Source organism: Henckelia pumila, unplaced genomic scaffold, assembly GCF_033568475.1.
Source record: "Henckelia pumila isolate YLH828 unplaced genomic scaffold, ASM3356847v2 CTG_461:::fragment_3, whole genome shotgun sequence".
NCBI lineage: Eukaryota > Viridiplantae > Streptophyta > Magnoliopsida > Lamiales > Gesneriaceae > Henckelia > Henckelia pumila.
The window spans coordinates 15,810,587-15,830,463 of NW_027331831.1; the positions used below are offsets into that span (position 1 = coordinate 15,810,587).

General features: G+C 36.3%; 2 protein-coding genes across 2 annotated transcripts; one reads left to right on the forward strand and one right to left on the reverse strand.

The window, feature by feature from the left end:
- The first annotated feature begins 3,557 nt into the window (after positions 1–3,557).
- LOC140871704 (probable metal-nicotianamine transporter YSL7) lies at positions 3,558–6,371 on the forward strand. Its single transcript, XM_073274356.1, has 5 exons — positions 3,558–4,057; positions 4,171–4,325; positions 4,414–4,646; positions 4,781–4,970; positions 5,085–6,371. Exons 1-5 carry the CDS (start codon positions 3,688–3,690, stop codon positions 6,180–6,182), a joined length of 2,046 nt encoding a protein of 681 aa, XP_073130457.1. The 5' UTR covers positions 3,558–3,687; the 3' UTR covers positions 6,183–6,371.
- Positions 6,372–7,267: 896 nt separating this feature from the next.
- On the reverse strand, positions 7,268–19,469 carry LOC140871352 (MAP3K epsilon protein kinase 1-like). The gene is made up of 24 exons (XM_073273822.1): positions 19,270–19,469; positions 19,052–19,186; positions 18,804–18,824; positions 18,368–18,441; positions 18,193–18,283; positions 18,026–18,109; positions 17,650–17,751; positions 16,687–16,818; positions 16,337–16,408; positions 15,967–16,070; positions 15,430–15,514; positions 14,525–14,929; positions 13,454–13,777; positions 13,327–13,371; positions 12,776–12,955; positions 12,614–12,697; positions 12,009–12,100; positions 11,821–11,904; positions 10,736–11,601; positions 10,186–10,574; positions 9,971–10,105; positions 9,102–9,508; positions 8,150–8,264; positions 7,268–7,525 (listed from the first exon to the last, which is right to left on the reverse strand). The coding sequence occupies exons 1-24, from the start codon at positions 19,327–19,329 to the stop codon at positions 7,349–7,351; spliced, it is 4,263 nt and encodes a 1,420-aa protein (XP_073129923.1). The 5' UTR covers positions 19,330–19,469; the 3' UTR covers positions 7,268–7,348.
- Positions 19,470–19,877: the final 408 nt, after the last annotated feature.

Below are 19,877 nucleotides of genomic sequence, written 5' to 3' on the forward strand. Positions count from 1 at the left end.
TCATGAGAATTCACTCGCCTCGTTGCATGCAATAGTCAATACTCATCTGGTCTTAAGAAGTAAATCACTCGAGTGGCCACCATAACAAGATCTACTTGTCGCCCATTCACCATCTCAAGCATTTCTTTTACAACGACTGTAAGAGATGTCTTCTAATCCAAGCTACAAATTGTTCAAAGTTGTTTACTGCTTTTCAGAAAAAGTATATTGTCAAGACATGCACAGTCAACAAGTAAAAATCAGAATGTTTTCCCAAAATGCTCACTGATGAGCTTATGATCAGAGACTGTCTATTATCGTAGCCTTCTTGATTTGGAAAGAGTCAAATCTCGTATTTATTAAAGCGTACTACATTTCAAAAACGTTAGTTGTCCTTTGCATTAATGATCTTCATATGAATGTTGAATCTCTCCATGTAAAAGACAATATAAATAGAGATTGCTTAAAGATAGAAGAACCACCGAAACTTTTATCTTTGCAAAACTTGAATCTCTCACATTTACTATGCTATCAATCTCACTTGAGCACTCACAAACGTCTTTTGCTCGTATCAACCCTCACTTATCAAGAAAATTATCAAATCTTCAAGGATCATTCAAGGGTTTTCAAGCTCCTCGATCGTTTCAGACAGAAAGCTCGAGAAGAAGATTTTGATAGTTTGGGTCTGTAGATTCAAACAAAGTTATGTTTGTGATAGTTTGATAAGAACGGTAATCTTATCTTGTGGTGTACTAGAAATTCCGAGTTAAGCATTGGATAAGTCCTAATATTGAAGTGGTGTATTGCAAGACGTTATAATAACTAAAGTCTTCTAGTGAATTCTTTCTTGTGTGGAAGAATGAGAAACATAGAAGTATTCAGCTTTCGAACTTCTATATTTCTTGTGTTTCTTAGTCTCATTTTTTTTTTATGCTCTTAGTCTTATTTACTATATTTATCTTGTTGACTTACTTGTGATTTGTGTATAAGAACTTCACTGAAAGCTTTTGAACTATTTTTGCATCTTTAAGTTATTTAAGTGCTTTTAAAATTTGAGAACTAAATGTTCATGTTGGTTCACACATACTCGACTATTCGTGCATTTTTTTAAAAAAAAAATTAAAAATTATGTATTCACTTCCCTCTACACACACCTGATCCTAACATATTCTCTGCTTATATGTCGGCTAGATAGTGCAATTTTGAAATGTCATATATTTTAAAGAACAAATTATTTGTCATTGAAGCCCACTGAATCCATCGTATATGACATATTGACATTTGAATCTTTACATCTCTTTCTGAAAGAATTCATGTTCTTCTCGAGCACTCAGAAAGAAAAAAAACATATCAAATTTCATATTACAATCATTCGTTTCATTGAGCTGATGATAGAACGATGAACTTCGTACGTAAACTGTCGGAGCATGTTTCTGTACATACAAATTGAATTTGTGTTGAGTTGCTAGGAATATTTAAGTGGTTAGTGGTTTGACAACTGAAGTGGATTTATATAAATTGTTGTATTAATCAAAGTCTCTTATTCACGTTAAAGCGAAAAAAAGAGACGTTGAAATTCGGTATTTCAACTTTTAGAAACAAAACAAAAACTCTCACATGTTAATTTTACGATACGTTTATGCTAATCTCCTATTTGATAAATGTTCATTAATCAAAGTCTCTTATTCACGTCAAAGCGAAAAGAAGAGATGTAGAAATTCGGTATTTCAACTTTTAAAAACAATACAAAAACTCTTACATATTAATTTTACGAGATGTTTATGCTAATCTCCTATTTGATAAATGTTCACCGAGTCCAGCGGACTCTTCCGCAATTAAAAAATATTCTTTCTAGTTGTCTGATGCAACACAGTTGATTGAGAATCGGTCTTCAATTGCTAACCCATTTGAAGTCATCTATGGTTTTTGAATCCGTAAATTTTTAAATTAGTTTATTCATCCTATCTAATTCTTTTTCTATCCTAATAATTTATAGAGTGTTGTATATATATACAAGCATAGAAGTACTAGATAGTAAAGATAATAAATTTTAAACGAGAAAAAAAATATGATCGTTTGAATTAGGATAAGATTTAAATAAGATTCAAATAGATTTGTTGTTGATAATTTATGATAATATATTTTTTTAATAAAAAATGTTAAATAAAATAAGACAAATTTTGTTATTGAATAAAAAGACAGATCATGGTACTATTTTGGAAAAATAAAGGATATGGACCTGGTCTTGTTTTTAATTCAATAGATAGACCTTTGATCGAAAAGACTATATTATCCCTGCTTTAAGTGTTTTCTCTCTCCTTTTTTCTTCTTTTTTCACGTCTCTGCATTTTCTCTCTCCTCCTTTCTTCTTTTTTTCAAGTCTCTGCGTTGTTTTTTTTTCTGTCTTATTTCTCTCTTTCCTTCCTCATTTTCCCTCCTCTTCTTCTTTTTTTTTTTTTTTTGTTAAAATCACAAAGCGGTCGACCGCCCTTCCCTATCCAAGCGGTCGACCGCCTGGGGAAAGCAGTCGACCAAGGCTTGGGCTTGATCGACCGCTTTGACCGCTTGGTCGACCGCTTGGGTCGACTAAGCCTGGGTCGACCAAGCCGGGCTGCCCGGCTTGGTCGACCCAGGCTTGGGTCAACCCAAACTATTGTATATATATTTTATTGTGTAGTATTATCATCAAAAATATTGGTGGTTTAGTGGTTAGAGTTTAGAAGGAGAGAGGAGAGTTAGGTTTGAATCCTGGAGAGGAGAAAGGGAAGAGAGGGAGAGGGAAAATAAGAGTTGGACATAAATTTTTTTTTTTCAAAAAAAAAAAAAGACCAAACTACCCTTAATTGAGACCCTTTGACTGAATTAAAAAGTCAAGAGTCCCTTTTATTGAATTGAAAACAAGACCAGACCTATATATTTAAATGACCCGTACTATTTTTTTGTTAAATAAAATAAGACAAAAAAAATTAGCATTTTTTTGTTACCCTTTTTATTGTTGTTATTATTTTTTTAGAGGACTTTTATTGTTGTTATTATTGCTCTACTATGGCCGCCTAAGATAGTGTTTGAGAGAGCTTTTAGGACGTACTTATCAGCTTTTCCTTCACAAAAAATTTCACCAAATTTCTTGTAAAAAAAACTGATAAATATTTCCTAAAATATCTGCTAATTAAAACTACTTAAACATGCAACATTGTATTGATCATTTAATTGTGCTTCACCCAAAAGCTCTTTTACTTTTTTTATTTCAATTTTTAGTCTCAAAATGCTTAAAATCTTTATTTGTTTAATCAAATAAATTAAATCAACTACTAAAACTTTGAAAGAAAAAGTTGAATTGTGTTAATTTTTGGTTATATGAAAGATATTATTTTCATAGTTTTTAGTAATTTCTTTTGATATATAATACAATATGGTTTTATTTTTTGATTTTTTTAAATGCAATATGGTTTTATTTTATTTTATTTAAAAAATAAATCACTTTCATTAATTATGAATTCACCTGAAATATATTATATTTCATGCAGTCTCCCGAGTCCAACAGGAGTCCCGTAGTTATCGTTTCACAGTTGCACTTGGATTTTGATATCCCAACACTCCAATCTCTATATATACGCCCTTCTCCGTCATCTTCTGCTAATTTTGCAGACTTCTCCGTCTTCTTGATCCACAAAAACAAACTGGGTTTTAATCTTCTCGTAAAATATAATGGAGGAAGAATTAACAAAAGACATCGAAGGCGGCGAGGTTCACCGTGAAGAGGAGGATGCGGCTGCGTCGATGGAGAAGGCCTTTGTGGAAACGGAGGTTCCGTCTTGGCGGAAACAGATAACGATCCGATCTATGGTGACGAGTCTGTTGTTGAGCCTCGTGTTCAATGTGATCGTGTGCAAGTTGAATCTGACGACGGGGGTTATACCTTCTCTGAACGTGGCGGCGGGGCTTCTCGGGTTTGCGATGGTGAAGACTTGGACTGTTTTGGTCGAAAAGTGCGGTCTTTTGAAGCAACCCTTTACCAGACAGGAGAATACTGTCATTCAAACTTGTATAGTTGCATCTTCTGGCATAGCTTTCAGCAGTATGTTTGCAAATTAATCCCTCTCTCTCTCTCTCTCTCTCTCTCTCTCTGCATATATATATGTTTCTTTGTTATTTTATAATTTGTTTATTAATGATGATATGTATGTGCAGGTGGGACTGCAAGTTATCTTCTTGCAATGACTCCTAAGATTGCCGGAGCCGGAAGCGCTGCGGTTAATGTGAAGGAACTCTCTGTTGGATGGATGATGGGATTCCTTTTTGTTGTTAGCTTTGTGGGTTTGTTCTCAATAGTACCTCTCAGAAAGGTTTGCATGCTCTTAATTACTTTCTTTTAGAACACGTGAATTAATCCTATTATCATGGTCATAATTACTTGGAGTTTTGGAATTTTAGGTGATGATCTTGAAGTACAAATTGTCATATCCAAGTGGAACTGCCACTGCATACCTTATCAACAGTTTTCACACTCCTAAAGGAGCCAAGCTTGCCAAGAAACAAGTGTGGTGCCTTTTCAAATCCTTTGTCGGTAGCTTTCTGTTCGCGTGTTTCAAGTGGTTCTTCGCTGCTAGTGATGGCTGCGGATTCGATAGCTTTCCTACGTTTGGTCTCCAAGCTTTGAACAAAAGGTTAGGTTCTATTACCTGCAGTCTGTTGATGAAATTTTGCTCATAGATGCCTTCATAAGTATTTTCACTTGAAGAAACAAAGTTCTTAGGGACTTCTTTTTATATGATTATTTGTTAACTTTGTTATGTTCCAGGTTCAACTTTGATTTCTCAACTACATATATTGGTGTTGGTATGATCTGTCCTTACATGGTTAACGTATCGTTGCTCGTTGGCGCGATTCTTTCTTGGGGAGTGATGTGGCCGTTGATCCAAACCAAGGAAGGCAGCTGGTATAAGGCTGGTCTTAAAGGTAGCGATATTCATGGAATTCAAGGATACAGGGTAAGTAATCTGTAACTATAACCTCAAATATTGTCCTCTGTTATTTTCTCTGATTCCATTCATTCTTGTTCCTAATAAGAATTTTTTGATCAACGATTGGATTTTCTTGAACAGGTCTTTATTGCTATTTCAATGATGCTTGGCGACGGCCTATTTCATGTAGTGTACATGGTGATAGTCACTGTAAAAAATTTCATTGCACAGCAATCAGAACAGAAAAATGTAAATGACAGCATGGAGGAAGAGCAGCAGATTGGAGACTATGACGAAAATAAGCGTAAAGAGTATTTCTTGAAAGATCAGATCCCAAATGCAGCTGCCATACTTGGATACGTAGTATTGGCGGCCTTATCAATCGTATTAATACCTGTGATATTTCATCAGTTAAAATGGTACCACATACTCGTAGCATACTCTGTAGCGCCAGTTCTAGCCTTCTGCAACGCCTACGGTTGCGGCCTAACAGACTGGTCTTTGGCCTCAAACTATGGAAAACTTGCAATCCTCATATTCAGCTCATGGGCCGGCTTAGAACACGGTGGGATCATCGCTGGTCTCGCCTCTTGCGGTGTGATGATGAGCATTGTGTCCACAGCTTCCGATCTGATGCAAGATTTCAAGACTGGATACTTAACTCTATCATCCCCTCGCTCTATGTTTTTCGGCCAAGTCTATGGCACAGCCCTCGGCTGCATCATGTCGCCTCTCGTGTTCTGGTTCTTCTTCAAAGCTTACAACGTAGGAGATCCTAGCGGCTCATACCCTGCTCCATTCGCCACTATGTATCGTGCCATTGCGACTTTAGGAGTGGAAGGCTTCTCCTCACTACCCAAACACTGCTTGACCCTGATGATTGTGTTCTTTGTCGGGGCTGTGGTGATCAATGTGCTTATCGAAATCTTGAAGAAATATGACATAAAGATTTACAGGTTCATACCGAGCCCGATGTGCATGGCTATACCGTTCTATCTGGGGGCGTATTTCGCCATAGACATGTGTGTTGGAAGCTTGATTCTGTTCTTATGGGGCAGGCAGAATAAGAAGGATGCCAAGGATTACGGACCGGCAGTAGCCTCCGGTTTGATATGTGGGGATTCATTGTGGGGAATACCTGGTGCTATATTGGCTCTTTCTGGGGTTAATTCACCAATGTGCATGAAGTTCTTGTCTTCCTCAGTCAACACCAAGGTGGATGCTTTCCTTCAAGGTTGAATATTATGAAAAAAAAAAATTGTGAATTTAGTGTTCTAGTTTCATTATTTGTTTATTTAGTTTCTTAGTTGTTTTTTGTTTTGGGATAGTGGTATTTTTTTAGTTTTTAGCTTAATGATATGTAGACAAATAATTCAGCTAAATCTTTAAGTTAGGTACATTTTGTAGAAATCGTCAAGGTTATGTTAAAATTCCAATCTACTTCATCCACTATACAACAAATGTGTTGTTTTATTTTAAAATTTAAATCCACAGCGCACGCGCACGCGCTTTATTTTTATTTTTATTTTTAACTTGAAATGAACTCAATCCTGATTCCTGAAGAATACAAGGGGTAAATTAACTTCGCATATCTGCCTATATTAATTACATCTCCCGTCTTATGTATAATCTGACAACTGTGTTGTTAAGTTTATGGATTTTCTGCTTACGATTAATGAATGTTGATTTTGAAATGGCCTATACACGTTCAAATCAAATTGAACATCCCCGGTAATACAAATACAGAAACACAATCTTCAGCTATCTTCTTGTATTACAGATACGTAACTCGAAATATTTGGCATCTTTTTTTTGTTTTTGTTTTTGTAACATCTTGCAAAAAACTACACAGGGACACGTAATCAATCCAAATAAAGATATCAGTAACGCAAATATAAGAGCATAAAATGCTCCAGTATATTGTGGCCTAGCTTTATATTTTAAAAATTATGTTCCATATATCTTTTTAAAAAAAATTATGAGATTAAGAACCCTTTGCAAGGCAAAATGACGCATCCAGGAAAATAGCACTATTTGATTCTTACCCACTGAAATACGGATCTGGATCCTCTGCTGTATAAAAAAAAACATCACAAAATACTGTGCAATATATAGACTTCTATAATTCATATCACATGATTAAATAATTAATTATTTAATTAATTACACACATGGAATATTGAAATCATTTATATTTTAATGTATCATGTGTTGTTTCTCTCTCCACAGCAGATGATCTTTTCCCTGAAATACCTTGACAAAATTACACAAATTGTGATTTCCACAGCTCACTGAAGGACAAATAATGTAGAAAAAATGGCAGATAAATAATTATTAATTATCATTGAAAATGAAATGAAAAACTTTACAACCTCAAGAAACACCCAACCAAACAAGATGGAAATTTACAAAACCGTGTTGATATGAAGTGCTTTAAGAAGTGAAGTAGCCATTTGTTTTACCAACACTTGCCCTCCCGAGCTTTGCCCGTCTCGTCGCTCCTCGATCAAATTTTGAAGCTTCTGAGGCAGATCGTTCTCGACTATCAGTTGCTTTGGACGAGGATGATGCTCGTATACAGCCTAACAACAATAATAATGAACAATGATCAGATGGTGAAAAGTAACAAAATTCCCTTCAGGGTAGGCTTTCATATGCCTCAAAATGGATTTAGATTTCACTTGAAGCAGCATTCATCCGGTTACAAGTACCGCGGAAGATGAAAAACTTGGTAAACATATTTACTTGCAAGGATAAGAACACTTGGCACTAATGTCATTAATCTTTACAAAACTACAAATCCACCAAACGTCACCCACTTACAATGAACATCACCGCGGAAGCTATTTCTGGCAAGAACCTCACTAGAAAAGCACACAGACGAATGACGCGCGTCCGGTTAAGGACATTAATTTTCATCCTGAACTTTCAATCTAATTATGTAATTCAAACAGTAATAAATACATCTTAATATGACTGTCATAGAAACTTGAGTCAGAAATAGAAAACTACCACTAGCCCAGATCGACTATGTGCACCTAAGGCTTGAGTACACTCTTCACAAGAACAAGCGTTCCTTTTTAGTAACACACACCAGGAGAAAAAAAGAATGGGATGGGTCTAGTACCAAGAATTTCATTATAGACCAAGTTTAAACTATATGACATGCAAAAGATATGAACAAATGTGAGAACTCAGCTGCCCACCTTAATCAATTTAAGTAAATTCAGACGAGCTATTGCATCCGGATGGTCGAGTCTAGAAATTAAGAGAGGAGTTAAGCCATTAACTGCAAGAGTAGTATTTATTCGAGACGATTTCCTGCATCATAAAACTATATATAAGATTCTCAACGAAAGCCAGAATCAAATTAATAATGATTTGCAGTTACTTGATACAGCTGACAAACTGACAAAGCAAGCAACAAAAAACTGGTGACTGCTTCTCTTTCATTTTATATTTTCTATATTATTTTCTAACATTTATCGGTTGGACACTCCCATCCTGTCCCTGATTAATGGAAATGTTTAAACACAAGTCCTTACATCAGAACCACGGTTATGACAGTCATGCGAATACTTGGCAGTCAGAAAATTTATTTACTGCACAAGATCATGGATAATAAGGCTGGCATAGTTCGTCGGTGAAACCAATTCAGTTTTTTTTAAATAAAAAGACGTTTTAGAGGAATCTATAAACATTGGGACCTAAGGCACTCAATAGGAAAACGAGGCCCATCTCACAGAATTCATTTCAACTTATTACTTTATTCTAGACTCTTCGAACCAGCAAAGCCATGCTGAGTGGTCGTGAACAATAGTCATCAGTCGTTGGCTCGTTGGTAAAATGAGAGCTTCAAGTGTGATTTCTGGTGGTGCAACCCCCCCACAAGTATAAATGAGGGGTGACATGGCATGCGCACTATTCATATATCAATGACAAATGGCATTCATCACCTTATATTATATCGCCTGCTGCAGATTTAAATTAGGCCAAAACTAATTCTTATAAATCAGTTACAGAAAGAGAAATAATCGATAATTTAATCAGCTGAGCTTGACAATAAAAGCATACAAACATAATTGAGGTGCACGATGACAAGTGCATATACAGATATATAGAAGGTAAATAGACAATGTTTGAAGTAGAAACCAGTACGTGATCATTTTCAAGAATGGTTCCAATATGTGCAAGAAGTGCTGCTCCGGGCAGCACTGGAAGAATTTGACTAGTTTCTGCACTGCATCCTTTTTTAGTAAAGCTTGTTCCACTTTCCTGTTTTCATTGTCATGGGCCAAGCATATGGCAATTGAATCTAAGGCAGTCACAGACCAGAGTTCGTCTTCAAGAAGGCTTAAGTACACATCCAATCCTCCATGAGCTCGTAATTGCTCCCTTGAATTACGTGAAGCATGTGCCATATCACATAAAAGGGGTAATGCATACTGTTTCAAAGGGGAATCTATCATAATAAATTGCATTAAATGTGGAATGATTCCATTTTCTGCCGCCTGCTCCTGTCTTCTCTTGTTAATTTTGCAGAGGTTAAATAGCGCATTAAGTACCTGAACAAAGGAAACTTGTTAGGTACTTACCCAGTTATGGATAAACTTTGCATGTTCAAGATTATGAAAGAGTTCATTTTGTAACTTGTATTTCAAACACATTTCACATTGTTGACAGAATACGTTTACATATCTTGAATTTATCCCCTGCCTTGATATTGTATCTTGTATAAAAGTTTCACTTTAGTCAGAAGTGAGCATATCCCTAAAGATGCATCAGCAGTTGTTCCTTGACTCAAGTTCTAATTCAACTACCACATCAAAAAAGTTGTATATTGCGGAACCAGCATTTTATTCAATAGTTTGACATCATGATGCTTGATTACTTCATATCATACTTCCCAACAGAAAAAGACATGAAAGTGCATCTTCAAATACCAGCTCTGTTCCTCTTCATTGAAGGACTCCCGTTCTGATACTGAATTTTCCAAATTGTGAATAGAAGACAAATAAAAATCTAACCTCATGATGTATCTGTGACACAAGAGCACCTTCTTTGAGATCAAGGTTTGGGATTAAATATTTGATTGCATCCGCTCGCTGAAGATGCTCTAAGCAGTGTGGATCGGTTGACAGATGATTAATACACTTCAACAACTAATAGTCACAAAATGATGACAAAATTAGACCGGATCGAAGATCAAGAGCAATGTTACATTCAGAACCTTTCGAAGTACCTTTAGCAAAATTGGGGGTTCTATCTTATTGAACATCTGAAAAAGACGACTGAGCAAACTTTGGCTGCACATGTAAGATTTGACAGCAGTGTCTGCTGTGGCAAACTCAAGTAGAAGGTCAGCAACCTTCTCAAGATATTCCCGGGCAACATCAACATTCCATGGAGATACCACATGAGAAAGTAACCCAGATGATGTCGCACTCCCCGGTCTAGCATTCAATACTCCAGAACCAGACAGCACGCCAGATGCTGCATGGGATGCAAGGCCTGGAGTAGCAGCACTTCCTACATTAGATGATAAAGATCCTAGCTTCTTATTTGCAGCTTTTGGCGAACTTCTTGGCAGTGAATCAGAATTAGAATTTTCCCTTCCGCGTCCAGAAACCTCTGGCAAAAAAAAATCATAAGGATTTTAGCGTTTATCTTCAAATATCAATGAAAATGCTCGACACGGAAAGTTCATCCCAGTGCAATGAAGAAAAAAATTCATGAGGAGACATTTATGCATGGTAATAACATGAATTGTTTCAGATGCAACTACTAATCACCTGCAAATTCAGCCATCAAAAAATCAAGTCCGTTTGTCTTCTTGTCGTTGGATGCGTGTAATAGTGGTAGTATGCTTTCGTTTTTCTCCATACCACTGAGATGCCGCACATACTCTAGCTGACCTGAGAAGTGGCGAGATGGTGGTTCCTTATCCAATAAACTCAAAAGGGGACGAACATTTTCTTGCTGGCTAGCAGCAGTAACAGACAATCCATTAGATGCTGCTTCAAAAGATTTTGGGGCACTATCCGTGGATATTCTACTTGCTACATTCGCACCTCTTTGCGGCTTTACATCAACTTCAGCTCTGGAAGATTCATTCTTCCACCGATCTACACTTTCCCGATCTCTTGAAATTGCTGGAAAGTGATCTCTCATTACAGGTGCAGATCCTCTTTCCAATGATGCAGAATCTGGCACTTTAAAAGCACCTGAGGCCTCCACAGTGGCAATATTTGATCTAGGTTTGTCAGTATCTGGAGGTAAAATTTTTGAATCAGGCGAATACGATATTGAAACTCGTGAAGGTTCTTGTGCTCCAATTTGTGATACATGATCTCCTTGCTTAACTTTAACATGATCAGGCTGGTCAATAATATGATAAGGTGGATCGATCTGCACAAACGAAGGATTGCTAGAATCCAGCGGACCAGACCTCGGTCTTGGAGCTAAACCGTCTGGAGGAAATCCACCTCCGCTGGATATGGCAGCTAGACGAGTTGCCTCATTCAGACTATACAGAGTGTTAATAAGCCTGAGTAATATCCCATTCTTTCCGGCTATACGACAGAAATCATTTCTAGAGGTGGACTTTTGAAGCTTGAAAACCTGCCACATACCATCAATAGCCATGTGAACCATTTCTCTGCGTGTGAAGAAATAGGAATGAGTTAATGGGTATACAAATAAAATGCAATGCATGATGAGTATATATGGAACTTTTCAGAATCTAATCCTCGTCAAGTGTACTTTCTCTTATCAGGAAGCAACGAGTCAGTGATTTTGGATTTAAGTGATATATCACTAGGGTATGTATACATTTTGGTTCCAAGCTTTCAAAATCCACAACACACACATGACAAACCTATATTTTGCATAATCGGCCTCCAAAAAGCCCACCAGGATGGGTATACCACGACAAGCAATAAACATCTGCAGTGTCAAAGAGCTGAAAAAAAACAATTTTTTATCATATGCAAAGAAGAAGAATTTTAGTGATAAAAAAATAGAAGGATTTTGGCGAAAATCATCACAGTAAATAAACAAACTAACCTCGATTGACATAGTTGCTGCAGAAAGTATGCTGCTTCCATGCGAACTTCTCGAGGACGATCAGGCACAGCAAAACCCATCACAACAGGAATCTAATAACCAGTCGATAAGTATGATTCACAAAATGCAAATTCATGCAAGTGAATAAGTGATTTAGCTAATTAAGATTTTCACATTATAATATTACTCCATAGCAGAGATATATGTTATTTATGGTCCACAGCTTAAAAATGCAACTCTGCATTTAAGTAATGAAAAAGCTATCATGTTAAGGCCATTTGAAGCAGCGGTGCCAGAGGGTCAGCTTCACTGTCTTAATTTTTTCTGCCTAGATGTCCTCTGCTTCTGCCAAGGTGGCAGCAAAAAAATGAATTTAAAAATTATGCTCTGGAAAAAAATTTGAGAAGCTAATAACTAAATCACAGTTGTTAATTATATTGGCGACTCCAGCATTTAAATTAGTTCATAAAGGCGACGGCATGGTATTCCATAACCAACTTCCATCAACTTTCAACCACATCCATCTGTCTCTTCATCACACCATTTGTCTACATGATTCAAAACCTAAGGGAGGGAGAGACTAAGAAGGCATTCAAAATACTTACAAGCCCAACTAGGCACGCATTCTCCTGAAAATCAGTGTTGTCTTTGATTATTTGATTCAGAACTTGAAGCACTGAACATATGACCTGAAATTTAAAACGGAATTAACCGCAGCAACTATTAGGGAACAAGCCAAATACACTCATTTCTTGCAGATTACATACACGAGTTCTGGGAACCTCTAGGAGTTCCATTAGAGGAAGAAAACCATGCTGTGTGATGAATACTATTTTCTGTTCAGGTCGTTGACGAAAAAAGGTGTTCAACTTCTGACAAACAGATACTATCACATCTTCTGGTTCATCTGGTCTCAAGGACGACACCAGTTTGCTAAATTCGACAGCCTGCAACAAAGAAACATGATGGCATGCTTAACAAGCTAATCAGTTATGTACATATTTTCGAAGAATAAAATACAGAAATTAATGGATGATGCCACAACGTCGAATCACTAATTTATAAATTAAATCAAATTTAAGAAATCTGATCATTCTTGAAACACAATTACATGGATAAAACGGAAAAAAAAAAAAAAGATATACATGATAACAAAGAATCGGAAAATTAGTCACCGTATCCAACTTGAGCATTCTGACCAAAATCCACAAGACAGACTGCGACTTAATTTTTTTTATTTTATTTTTAAAAAGCCCCATAGAGTAGACAAAAATGATAAAATAACACGGAAGCATCCAGCAATAGGAATAACAAATACCTGAAGGTGAAAAGGATTTTCTGCAGGTAATTTATCTTCAAACCCCTACAAAGCAAGTATGGGTAAACACCACTTGAACATTTATATCCGAAAACATAAGAAATCTAGTACAGCATGTATATTGTACCAGAGCATCAATGTCAATTACATCTTCCTTCAAGACACCCATCATTAGACGCAGTAGGTCGCCGCCATTTGCCTGTGCAGATTCATTTTCCCTTTGTTTTTGAGCAATTGTATCCCTTAACTTTGTGGCCAGATCATTCTTTCCGCTGCCAGAGACTGCATAACCTCGTTTAACATGTGAGGAGGATGTAGAAGTAGAGGCTTCAGCTCCCCGATCCTCAAGGTTCTCTAATGGATGAAATAAGTCATCCAAAGAAGCATCACCAGGACTGTCACTGAATCTGCTCAGCTCATTTCCTCCTGAGATTACTGATGACTTCTCAGCCTTCACGGTCAGTAACCCACAGCCATCAATATCAGGATATTAAATTAGAGTTTACATTAGCAATAAAATGCCCATGCAATAAAAAGATACAGTGTAACGATCCAATGGGAATAATGCAATGACCAACGAAAAAACTAGTTACCCTTGTTCTTTCTAATCTAATCACTTAAAGGATCAGGATGACAAAAATAACTTCAATTTTTGGTCAATTGACTCAATTGTGCATCATTTTTCTGGATTGCATCCACTGGAGGGAAAACTTGGCAGTTTAATTAAATTGCACCACACTATCATACAAACCTTTAGCTTATACTAGTGTTCAACACGTCTTCGATTAATCTGTTGAATAATGCTATTTCATCCTAAACAAGTACAAAATACTCAAAATTATGGAAGCCAATGACTGCCAAAAATTACCAGACCATGACACTATTTTGGCTCTATTGGGCTTAAACTTAATAAATAGCGAGAGATGTCAAGACCGATGATTGCACGCTCAATAAGATTGGCTCAATATCCTAAAAAATGTCCGCAAACATTACATGTCAAGAACTCAGGATCGACATACGGAAAAAGATTGACTCAATATCATAACAAATGTCCATAACACTCCATGTCAAGATAGACTCAGGCCGTTCAATTTTATTTTATTTTTTTTATTAGAAGCGATAATATATTATATATGCGAAAGATATCATTTCAAAAGGCCGTTCAAATTTTTTTTGATAACAAGGCCGTTCAAATTACCTTCCGAGGACTATAATCTTGGCTCTTTTGGCCAAATTTTAGTGTGTCCTGCTCTGTATTGACCGAACTGCCCTTTCCTTGAACGGTGTTAGCAACTGCTTTTTTCTTTGTAGACTCAGGCCGTTCAAATTCACCATTGATCAACATTTCAGGCTGGTGATCCAGGTTGGATTTCTTACGTCCCGCGAAATCAGAAAGCGGTGCATCATGACTGTCTACCAGGTTATTTAAACTGGCTTGTAATGGTGATTTCTCGTGAATAGAAAATGTGGGAGCATAATCTGCAATCATATCTTCCTCCAGGCTATTTGGCCTTTCCTCAGAGTGATTAACATTAGATATATTGTTCCCAGAAGACATGCTGATTCCCACACGATCAGATGATAGCAACCCTGTCTTGATTTCCTGTAATGTGAAACAAGGTTCACGAAAGCAAATGGTAAAAGCAGCATCTCTCATGGAGTACAAATATGCAAATATATATATAGACACACACACATACTAGCGGATAGTGGTACACGCGAACCGTCTGTTTCATAAAAAAAGTACAGAATGAACTATTTGTGATTATTTTGGTATAGTTTTAATTATCATTTAAGATAACAACGATGGAGCTATATTAAGTATGTAATTTGTTTGTAAATATGTGAATTTTTTAGCTTTTGAAAGTGGATGAGATATGGTAGATATGGTTAAATTATAATTTACTAAAAATTATTTTAGTAAATAAAGATGTTATTTTTCTAAGTTGGTGGGGCTATTTTTGTAAAAATTATTATTTGGTGTCACAAAGTTGGACCACTAAGGACATCAACCTCCATGTGTGTGTGTGTGTGTGTAAAACTCTATACGCGGAAACAAAGAATGCCAGAAAAGCGGCAGGTTTCAAACAAAATTTACTTTACATTCTCAGCAGGAGAGATTTCAGCATTATGCCCCTGTTCGCCTCTACTTAATTCAGAATCCCCAGATCCAGCGTCCTCGATGGTTCTGCAAATTTTAGAGCTTGAAATGCATATATGTTGAACTATCCCGCTAATAACATTCACTCTATCGTCAAATAGATTACAGCTTAAAAAATCAAAATTGATACAAGTATTCAATTAATTTTTGTTCGAAAAAACAATTAACGTATAAAGGGAATGCATGGGGAGACCAAATCCAGTGCAACATCCAGTGAAAAGAGGATATTTATCTGATTTTGGCTGGATCCAAGTAAGTTTCTTAAATTTGTATCTTCAACATGGATCCATTGTCTAATAACACAATATTTTGAAGTAAAAAATTAATTAACATGTACTTCCACCCTTGCATTAATATCCATATCAAAAGTAAAAACTACCTAAGAGTAACAGAAACTGTAAAACAACACAAAAAGATATCTTCATTTTATGGGTGAGGGAAAACTGGAAAAGCAAGAGAGAAAATCACTACTAATATACCTTAATGTTTCACTATGACGCAGAGAGGTCTGCAGAGCACGCCTTGAATTTGGTATCCAAGGGTGTGAGAGTAATGTCTTCGCATCAGGCCTCTGTCTAGCATCCTGAAATATCACATTAAAAATTGAAGGCAGTGTAACAATATGCATATGATAAAATGTAACTACATGGTAAGATAAGGCAAGTCTATTCATGGGTAATAAGTTACCCAGACACTGTCACAAAGTTATTTTCAAACATTCTCTCAAAACTTTGGAACCAAGCTGAGTTGATCGCACCATCCAAACACCGTCGTTACACGTAAAACAGTTAAATAAACCGAAAAAAAAAAACACAAGCACATAGAAATCAAGCATATCTTCCAACTAACCTTCTTAAAGCACTGACGTAGGAAATCGGTCAAATCTGCAGATATACCATCCGGAATTGGAGGATGCTCATCCTGGAAAAGAACAAATAAAGTATCTAGTACAGAGTAGCAATTATATTTCAGCTGAAGAACACAATAAATGCACCCAGTTTGTTTTATTGCACAAAGAAAGGATATCGCATGTCAAGTGCGTTTGCTGGTTAAAAGTATAAGTATCTTAATTTTTTATAGTTAGCATAGGGCGCAATGTCATATTATAAAATGACACGGTTTTAAAACAATTAAATTCTCACATAATGAGCAGAAATATGGTGGAAATGCAGATTAGATAACCTAGACCTGATTTCTACCTGCACAATTCTAAATAGGGCGGGCATAGGCTGAAGATCATAATATGGTGGTACACATGTGAGAAGCTCAATGACAGTGCAGCCGACGCTCCAAATGTCAGAAGCAGCACAAACTCCTGACATTTCAATGACCTGCGATGGTGAACATCAATATGACAGCAGAAGTACCTAAAAGAAGCAGTACACCGATCATGCTTCTCAGGAGTAATCACTGATAAATGTAACAGGGGATAACTTACTGATCCAACGTGTGGAATAAAGTATCATACATCATGTCAAACTAAATTAATGGTAAGCTCCAATTAGAAATTCTGGAAATAAGCATTGGCATCAACATAAAACGTAGTAATGATATACAGACAAAAATCACAGTTTTATTCACCCAGGATCATGAAGGAATCTTGAATTGACTTGTGTAAGTTACACCCAGTATATGACTATAAAACTTTATTACGTTATTCATCTTTACAATTAATAATGGTGGGGTATTTGTATAAGGTTGAGCATCAAATACTAATGGTAACGGCTGAAATACATTTTGATATCCCAAAAAGAGCTTGACGTGCTGCAAACAGTAAGTAATTCACGACATAACAATATTCAATTATTCATAACCTCAAAAGCATAGGAAAGTTTGATGCAGAGTTCAAGCACAAACCTTCATACCTATTTGTTTTCCAAACAGTAAAAAAATAATTGCATTTTATTTAAGCAGCTGCACCAAATGTGGAGCCTTGGAACTCACTATCCATATTTTAATTTGATTATTTCCAATAAGGCGATAAGATTATGAATTATCTCCGAGCTTACTAGCTAACAAACTCGCAGTGTCACAAACAGAGGTAATTTACACAACCATGGAAGGAGCAAAGCAATGTGCTACACAACAAAGGCACATATAAGAAACTTCAACTTGATAAAAAAAACTTAAACTCAAATGGAAGGAGAGGATCAGAGAGACACCTCAGGGGCCATCCAATATGGTGTTCCAACAACCGAATGAGTATTAAGATCAGCTTCATTTAGTTTGGTTGCCACCCCAAAATCTGCAAGTTTCACAAGACCCTGAAAGTTTTAAGTTAGCAAAAGGAGTACCATCCAAAAAGTTTGAACATTTCGCCAAAACAAATTGAGGGAAAAGTATAGATGCACACATAAAACAACGGCACCTAATAGTGAAGCTGTTCGATCAATTGTCAAATTCAATTCCCTCAACTTCACACAAAACACAGTAAAATAATCAACCGAATTCTACCGTAAAGGATCATCACAATTTTAGAAAAAACAATGGCAAAGAGCAAGATATAACAAGATAGAATAAATAAAAACAAGAGAATACCTCTTTTGTTAATAATATGTTAGCTCCCTTGATATCCCGATGAATTACTCCTTGTTCATGTAGATATACCAGACCTTCCAATACCTGACCACGTCACACCACAATATATTTGAAACCTGAATCAACAAACAGAAAAAAAATTATAGAAAATAAATCAGCTCTAAAACCTGGGCTATGTATACAGCCACCAAAGACTCTGGGAAAGGCCCAAATTTATTCGGCTTAATGATGTTTGCAAGCGAACCGTTCTCCACGTACCTTCAAAAAAGACAGAAATTATTTCCAAGCCTGTAGAATGGTCGCAATCTGGAGAGCACTGATAAGAGTAAATGCTAAACATACTCTAATATTATGTGAAGGTGGGTCTTTGTCTTCAAAGACCCAAGATATTTCACAATATTTTTATGATTCAGGTTCTGCAAGAGATGGACAACGCAGAAATTAGAATACAAGTATAAAAAAAATCATGCTATATTGCAGTCCAACAGCATCAAAACTGCGGTCTGAAACTAAGGTAGGAGGTCAGATAGGTCCTAAAGTTCATTTGTCAGTGAGATTATTAGCTATTGCAGACCTGGACGTCAAAACAACTAGGAGACCCAGAGGCACGAACAATTGAGGAGGAAAAGCATTAGTGACCCGAGTTTAATCAACTTTCTATAGTAAATGTAATAAGCAGCCAGAGTTACAGGGCAGTACCAAATCGCAAAATACTGATGCAGTCCAAGCTGTACGTAAAAAAAACTTAAACTTTTCGCACTTAAGAACAAAATTTCACCTTGAGAAGATCAATCTCTTGCTGTTGAGTCACATTTCCAATGCCGGTCCCAAAAAAAAAACAGAAACCAAAGAATGAGTAAGTGTGCCCAAATTTAGAAGAAAACGCGATCACAAGATAAACTGAGGTCGAAAGCATTTAGTTGAATTAACTATAATTCAAACATTAAGATATAACAAAAACTCAATAATCATAATGAAAATAATAAAAAGCGATTAAACCGCTTTTAAACACGAAATTCATCAGACCATGATAGTGTTAAGATCCTCTTGAGCAATGTTCTCGAGCGAGACTTGCTTGATTGCCACGAAATCACCATTCTCCAGATCCAAACCCTTGTACACTCTCCCATACGCCCCTTTTCCAATCTCATCTCCAAGCATCTGCACATAATCATCGCATTTCAACAGTCGCCACTTATTTCTGCACATAAAGAGAAACAATTACGGGGAAGATGCATACGTACATATTTGTTGTCTAGGGTTTTGGATTTGTGGAAAGCGGACGACGTCATTTGGCGAGACATGGCTGTTTCTTCCTCCGAAGACTAGTTCACTTCCATTCATCAATGTAGCGGCAGCTGATCGGCGGTCTGATACTCCGGCGGGGCTTGTCGGAGGAAATGGAGCAGAGAATCTTATATTGATTATTATTATTATTCTTTAAGCTCATTGTATTATTAATTATTAAAATATTTACCTGTGATTCTATGTGGGCGCCAGCCTGTCAATAACTTTTTAAAGTTTTTTTTTTGGATTTATTTTATTATTAATAATTATTATTATGTATTATTTTATTAAATCGAAACATCGGCATTATGTTTATTCCATTTTTTTATCATCAAACTTTTTTTTTTCATTTACTAATCGCATATTTTCATCAGCAAGATAACATATCAACATTGCACAGCTTTTGACAAAACAAAGGGATTTGCGTCTGGAACCTCGATATTCCTCCCTAGATTGCAAACAACTTCAAACCAAGATTTGCGTAACTTGATTTGTTGTTTGTGAGTGGTGTTTGATCTTTAAAAATATTATATGCTATTGAGAACACTGAATTTTGAAATCTTCA

Bases quoted from the DNA above. Each gene is read 5' to 3' on its own strand.
- LOC140871704 (XM_073274356.1), top strand. From the start codon at position 3,688: ATGGAGGAAGAATTAACAAAAGACATCGAAGGCGGCGAGGTTCACCGT. The intron at 4,326-4,413 runs GTTTGCATGCTC...TTGGAATTTTAG, and splicing joins CAATAGTACCTCTCAGAAAG to GTGATGATCTTGAAGTACAA. The intron at 4,647-4,780 runs GTTAGGTTCTAT...GTTATGTTCCAG, and splicing joins CTCCAAGCTTTGAACAAAAG to GTTCAACTTTGATTTCTCAA.
- LOC140871352 (XM_073273822.1), bottom strand. From the start codon at position 19,329: ATGTCTCGCCAAATGACGTCGTCCGCTTTCCACAAATCCAAAACCCTA. The intron at 16,409-16,686 runs GTAGAAATCAGG...GTTCTTTTCCAG, and splicing joins CCCTATTTAGAATTGTGCAG to GATGAGCATCCTCCAATTCC. The intron at 7,526-8,149 runs GTGGGCAGCTGA...TATTGTTGTTAG, and splicing joins ATTTACTTAAATTGATTAAG to GCTGTATACGAGCATCATCC.